The sequence below is a fragment of the Pinus tabuliformis genome, chromosome 6, assembly GCF_031772625.1.
Source record: "Pinus tabuliformis cultivar Carrire ecotype Pingquan chromosome 6, CPIR1, whole genome shotgun sequence".
NCBI lineage: Eukaryota > Viridiplantae > Streptophyta > Pinopsida > Pinales > Pinaceae > Pinus > Pinus tabuliformis.
Genome location: NC_142292.1, coordinates 1,989,523,453 through 1,989,531,237, shown reverse-complemented (window position 1 = coordinate 1,989,531,237; position 7,785 = coordinate 1,989,523,453). Strand labels below are relative to the sequence as shown.

General features: G+C 31.3%; 1 protein-coding gene across 1 annotated transcript; it reads right to left on the bottom strand.

Annotated features, from left to right (window-relative positions):
• Nucleotides 1–2,400: 2,400 nt before the first annotated feature.
• Nucleotides 2,401–3,630, bottom strand: LOC149267210 (uncharacterized). Its single transcript, XM_089410503.1, has one exon. The coding sequence runs from the start codon at nucleotides 3,628–3,630 to the stop codon at nucleotides 2,401–2,403; it is 1,230 nt and encodes a 409-aa protein (XP_089266629.1).
• Nucleotides 3,631–7,785: the final 4,155 nt, after the last annotated feature.

Below are 7,785 nucleotides of genomic sequence, written 5' to 3'. Positions count from 1 at the left end.
TTGCAACATAGTTTCTTACACTTCATAGCATAATAGGGTAATTGAGAGGAACACATCTGGGATAGAGATATGTTGCATCTGAGGTCTCTTTATTCCAAATTGTGGGATGAATCAATCAATCTACGCTCCTTACTGATTATCTTACAAATTTGTTATTTGAAAAACACAAAAACACCTTTTGAAGCATAGAGTGGCAAGCAAACAAAAGTGACACATTTATGTATTTTTGTATTTCCAGCATGACTCTACATTCTTTCGAAAAGAAGAAAGCATGACCCCACATTCTTTCGAAAAGAAGAAAGCTTTGGCCCTAATAAACGAAAATAGCACATCTTTGTTAGATATCCACATGATATAAATGGATATAAACTACTATATCTTTATTCGAAAGAGTGTTTACTTCCACTAACCATGTATCTAAGGAAAAGAATGCAAAAACATCTTTGCTTCCTCTTGTAGTAGATCTAAGGGAGAGGATGTGTCATTAGCATTCACGTTCAACTCTCGAGCTTTCTGCAAGTTGTTGAAGACATTCATAGATTATGAGTGATCGTTGAACATGTTACTTTAAATAAGTGATATTTTTAAATATGCCAGTAAGTTTTGATTCGACTTATGCCCATGCTACAACAGTCCACTCGCCGTGGTGACTGTGTCGCAAAATTTTGGAGTGGGTTTCCATAGTTTTTGTGTTGATTTTGAATTATTATTAATTAAGTTTTATTTTGATTTGGTAATTGTTGGGTTCATTGTTGGAGGTTTACAAGTTTAAGATATTAAGTGGCTTATTATATTTAATGCACAAATTTTGAAGTATTTTGTTCAAGGTTATAGGAGTTCTGGATAACTAGTTAGATTTTTTTAGATTTTGATTAGAAAAAATAAATTAAAAATTATTAATTATAATTTTTGAGAAAATATTCTGAGTTGGTAAAATTATATATAAATAAAATAAAATAAAAAATTAATAATTATAATTATAATTAATGATTGAATCAATTTATATTTATTTTAATTTTTGATTTATTTATTTTAAAATAATTAATAATCATAATTAATCATATTTATTGTATTTTTATGTTATCATGAATATGTATAGACCTATCATTGAATTTTGTGAAACACTATTGATATAAAAAGTCAAACGTACTAATTATGTATACCAATACACCAATAAACATTTGGTTAAGGAACTAGATCGTATAATGAAATCGGTTTAACACCTAGGGCTAAAATCTCTAAAATTTGATCACTTTGCATAGGTTTAATGTTAAGATCTCATTAGCATTGAATTTTGATTTTAAAAGCCTTACCAAATAACACACTGAAACTAGATAGTAAAAGTTGTAAACTATAAACAAAGGGAAGGTATTAATCTTTGTAAGCTTTCATATTATATTTCAACAAGTACACCTTATATATCATTTTGTAATCATCAACAAAATTTTTTTACTTTTCGAAGGATTTCTTATGTTCCATAACTTTTTCCATAAAATATTCAAACACAATAATGTCTAGCTAGTCCCTAACTTACAAGGATTCAATATAGTGAGAGTATGTAGGGTAGATCACCTTAATGAAGGCTATAACTGGAAGATAAATCTTCAACCCAATTTCCTATTATTTCATACATGACAACTTTGATATTAAAAACCAATACTATGGGTCATCATCTTTTAACTCCAAGTTAAACACTAGCTCTAGTTCTAATTTTAATTCACATAATTGTTTTAACTTCTTTAAAGAAACATAAGAATTGGTAATGAGAACAATTTAGTGGTTCACTTCATCACTTATTGATACAACAATCAAGACATAGGATTTATTGTATCTATTCATCGATATAGCTAGCTATTTGTCTAATATAAGCTTCTTAGGTCCATTGTTCTTCTCTACTTTATAAATGTCATATTACAAATAATTGAAAACTAAAGTGTACTTATTTTTTTGGACAACTCTTCATGATTTTTCTTGCGAATCAGCGATAAATAATTACGTTGTTAGATATTTTTTATTAAGCTTAAACATATATTTAGTATAATAGATAAATAAATTTTAATTTTATTATCCAGAAAATATATTTATTCTTAGTAATTTCTATCTATCATATTTTAATATTTATAATTATTTGAAATTACAGAAAAATTTTAGAATTATCTGTTCAACAAATTTCAATTTAATTTAAAAATTAAAAAAAAATTATTAATTCAAATTTATAACATCTACTTACATAATAATAAAAATTCACAAAAAGATATTTTATAAAAATGAAATTATAAAATTTTCATATTTCTATCATATTTATACTAATAAAATTTATCCTAACTTCAAGAAAAAAAATGGAATAATGGAACTTGATTGCTAATTTTTCCATTCTTGCTATTTTAAAAATTAAGCATGCTAATAAGTGTGTAGTGATCTGTCTCCAATATCTTCTAGGATTCTGTTCGACCACCGGCAACAAATTCCAAAGATATTGCCGGTGACAAATTCACGAGTCCTTTCGTCATATGCCAATGCACTCGTACATCTCAATGCGGCTTCTCTGATTTCGGAACTGTGTGAATTATCTGTTGCAATCTTTACCAGGCGTTCTCCTGTAACAATGTTCAAAACATCGATAGTACTACTATGCTTATCAGAAGTAAAAATCAAAATATCTTGTGCCCTGGTAATGTAAGGACCGTTAAAAAGACTACAAGATAGCTGAATTTCTTGGAATGTGAACAAAATATCCCCTTGTAGATTACAAACGTGAAGGCTGTTACTTATCGTATAACATAGAAACTGTTCTCTTTTATCGAGATAGTATGGGCAACACTGTACTTGAATTTCTGTTGTTTTTATAACTTCAGAGCTTTCAGAAGCAAAAAGTAGCGTATCACTGCCACACAGTGCAATGAACTCAACGTAATATTGAGGATACAAACTGAGAGAACTTTGTTTGTGGAGTCTCCCATCGAATTTAGAATAAATTTTGAATGATATTTCACTCGAAAAATTATAATCATACATTACCATTTCGTTATTACAAGGAGATGAAAACCCAAAATGTAAATAAGCAGTGCCACTGTCATCTGGTATGGTAAACAACTTCCTGTACTCTTTCAATTCGAAAATTGTGAATAGTTTTTTCTGTTTATTATAAATCATTCCCCTGCAATTTGGAATATCAAAATCGCAGCAATATATTGAATCTGAGGGGAAATGCCTTGTATATGCTGTAGTTTGTCCTGTTATTATCAATGAAATTGGAATACTGTTGAAAATTTTAGGCGCATACCCACCAACAACAATTAACAATGAATCATTATAATTATTGTAGCAGACGAAGTCCACTATATCTGGAGAACCCATTATTACAGGGCTCCCATTATCGTCAGTAAGAGGTGCGATTTCTCCATCTGCATGTCGTAGATATGGAATAAGATCATGTTGACCGTGGAGAACAAATATAATGTCAGCGGCTATCACAATGTCGTTTACAGAGGAGGTCCGCGGAGGGTTCTTGAATGCTTGTAGATGATATTCCGGAAATGTGTTTGGGATCAAAGCCTTAGTTTTCCCGCTCAACTCTCGGGCTTTCAGGTTGTTAAAAACATTACCTGATGATGAATAATCGCTCGGCATATTTTCTTGAAGAATCTTTAGTTTGAATCAGAGTATGAGAAGAATTATTACAGAGAACAATATTCGTTGTACAATCCCCAAGCCAACGAAGCTTATGAATTCTACACTCTTTAAATACATAGTTATTTCTTAAATGCATAGATATTTTAAAAGGTAAGGGTCACTTTTGAGCCGACGTGGCTCCGGTCGCAAAGACCTGAGCTTGCTACATACATAAGGAAAGCAGTATTGTGCATGAAAGGTTTGAATGCTTAGTATTCATATACATGTAACACCATAGTAAACATGTAACACCATAGTAAACAGAGGATGGTGAACTGAATTTCATGTCATTTTTTTTGATGGAGTTTGTGAAGGATGCCAAGATCAACTTAATGGAGGCCAAAACTTGCACCATAGTTGCTTCAATACAATTATGTGTCTATAATTTGTACAAGTCGGATTTGATCTGGAGTTATAGGTGCTGGTATATATTTATGTTAGATCAAATACATGTTTGCAATGTGTTGTAGCTGCTACAACAGCCCCAAAATCTCCCCATTTTCAAAATTTTGGAGGCCCCCCATACTAAATTTTTTTTCATTCTTTGCCTATGGTCTCTTAGGGTTTCCCTCTTTCTTTACCTGTCAAGGATTTCCTTCAAAATCGGAAAATTCCACCCTAGAAGCCTTAAAACATAAGTTCTTCCACCATGTTTTTAGTCACATTTGGATATTATAGACTGAGTGCTAAAAATGTGACTAGAGACCTTTTTCTGGCCCTATTGCTAAGGTCACAATGTCTCATGCTAACATATAGTGGCATTTCATTGTTAGTTTGAATCATGACTTGTGACCTTCTCTATATCAATCGCATTTGAACTAAATGTTGTGCAACCCATACCTGTGACCCTCCAACTCACTAGGTCGCACTTTTGTTATAAACATATTTTCCACTCTATTATAGTGAGAGAAACCTAAGTTCAACTTACCTTATTTATTGGCTAGAATGCGTTGATCAGTGGTTGTCATTGATGTCAACCCAAGAAACACCAAGAGCTACCCAGATCTTGCATGGGAATTTTGACTTGATAGCCTACTCTATTCTGGGTCAAGGACCTTCTAGATGGATTCTACTCATCGATATGTTTCCATTGATATATGGCACACCACGTAATTCTTCATGGTTTGAGAGATATTTGTGTTTGAAGTTAGTAACCCCAGTTAGTGGGCTAAAACCCTATGGGGTTGTGGCATGGCACTCATAATTGGTTGTCGTCATCGAATAGTAAATAATTAATAATGTTTTTTTTTCAAAAATCCCTTCAACGTTCACTTGTTGAGGACCCTCTCAAGTCAAGACATTCATATAAATAGTGACCCTCATATCCTCCTCTAGGAAGGATTTTGCGGCTTCAAACAGGGCATTGTGGCATTTTCATTATAACATTTTTCCTATGAAGCTTCAGAAGCTTAATTAAAACCCATTTGAGCTGAAATCTTGATTCACCTTGTGACCGAATTTCAGATATTGGTTTGCTATATTTTCGGAGATATGATCTAAGGAAGTTAGGGTTTTTGCAAGCTCCCGGTGGGTCCGATGTATGCTGTCGTGCCTTATGCATGAGCGCTAGTCCCCGCCGACCATGATTTGCGATGGCGATTGGCGGACGCTATATATATATATATATATATATATATATATATATATATATATATATATATATGTTTAATCGGATCAGCGAGTCCACCATATCACATATTGCGATATGCACAGACCTAGGGCCCCACCAATTGTGATATGCGATTGGGCCGGACCTGATATATGTGTGTGTGTGTGTGTGTGTGTGTTATATTTAATAGCCCCAACGGGTCCACAATGTGTGATTTTCCTTTGTAAAACCCGACTTCAATGTTTTTTCCAATACACACGAAAGCATGGGAAAACCCCATGTCCGGCCATAGGGCCAGACCTTAAATGTTATATGTTTTGGTTTATAATCATCAGCGGGGCCGGGAGACATAGGCTCCCTCTATATATAGTTTTGGGGCTTGCCCAATAGTGATTTGTGATGGAGCTCTCGACCCGAAACATATGCATTTGGGTTAGTAAAACCTGTTGGGTCCGAAAGCCATGAATGCATTATGTGCCAAGGTTGAGTGCAATAAGCGAAAAGGAATGATTTAGGCATGTTTTGAGCATTTCTACTATAAGGAGCTATGACGGGAATAATGAGGCAATGGGAGCTTTTGTGAGTTAAAAAAACCCCGATGAACATATGAATGGAGGGCTTTAAACAAGGTTATATGTGAGGGATTTATTAAGGGGCTTAAACCATTTGTGAATGGAACATTTGGCTCTTCATAGAGTTAAAATCATTTGGATGAAATAGATCATTCGAAGAGATGAAAGATCGGAATTCTCGGGGCACCCATTCAAAATTGCCACCAGGGCAAGTTTTAATAGGGTGGTGGTTGTGGCCACAATGGGAACTAGGGTTCGAATCTTGACAAAGACATTCGAATGATTTCAGATGATCACAAAGTTTATATAGTATGGGCACAAATTAATGTTAGTTGATTTATTTCAAAGTTTGAAACTAGGATTCGAATATCGACAAAGACGTTCCAATGATTTTATATGATCACAAAGTTTAGATAGTATGACCATGAATGAATGTTGGTTGATTTATTTATGTAAATTGAAAGTTTGAGATCGATTTACTAATATATCAATAAATCACTTCAATAGTTAAATTATAAGTGTTTTTCATGTAGTTTATAATGTAATAGATGGTTGTGCTCCCTAGATTTACAACTAAAAGGTGACGACTTGATTAACAATAGAATCTTTGTGATATCAATGCTACACCACTTGGATATACATTTATGCATAAACACACAAGGTAAAATATTAAAGACAATATATCCCTCATTACAAAACAAGGGTAGGAAGTAATGATTATTTCATTCACGTGAACAACATAAAAGCATAGTTACCAAGTTCGGCCGTATCGGCCTGGAAAATTCGGAAATACGGCTATTCGGTTCGAGTGAAAAATCGTTAATTAAAATTTGGTACGGGGCCATGTGAATAATAAATTTAATAAATATCGTTATTTTTTATATAAAAAAATGATAAATTTAAAAAAGTTATAATAACTTGTTAATTATATGTGAAAAATTATGGAATTTGATACAAGAAAATAACTGTAAATATAAAATTTAATATTTAAAAAAGAAAGTTCTATATTAAAAATTATACTTGTGGTTTGATTTTATAAAATAAATTGTTAATAAAAAATGTAATATTTAAAAAATTGAAATTTTTTCATTAAAATGTATATAAAGAATAAATTGTATATTAGAAAATTTACATTTATAAAAAACAGTCAGTTTCATATTAAAACATGGGAGAAAATGGTAAGTTTATAGTTACTAAAATAATAAATTCATGTAACAAAGATTATTAAATTCACATATATAAATATTTGCAAGATATATAATTTGTATATAAAATGGAAATTTCTATATTAAAAGGTATATAAACTGTAAATTGCATATTAGAAAATTTGCATTTGTGAAAAACCATGAGTGTCATATTGAAATATGGTAGAAAATAGTAAGTTTATAGTTACTAGAATAATAAATTCATGTAACAAAGATCATCAAATTCTTATTTATAAATATTTGTAAGATATATAATTTCTATATAAAATGGAAATTTCTATATTAAAAGGTAGATAAACAGTAAATTGTATATTAGAAAATTTGCATTTTTGAAAAACAACTAGTCTCGTAATGAAATATGGTAGAAAATAGTAAATCTATAGTTACTAAAATAATAAATTACAAGAAAGATTAATAATTTCTTATTTATAAATATATGTAAGATATATAATTTGGAATTTTTTCCATATTAAATTTTATACATATTTTTTTAAAATTTGGTAATTATGTTTTGTACGCTCCAAAACGAAAACCATGAATTAAGGTTTGTTGTGCTTCCCGGGCCTAGAATGAGTAGAATGTGCAACTTTTAACTAAAAGAACAAAATCAACTTTTGAAAGTGTGCTTTCAAATGGATCCACTTGGAATGAGTAGAATGTGAAGCTTTTAACTAGAAGAACAAAATCAACTTTTGAAAGTGTGCTTTCAACTAGATCCACTTGAACC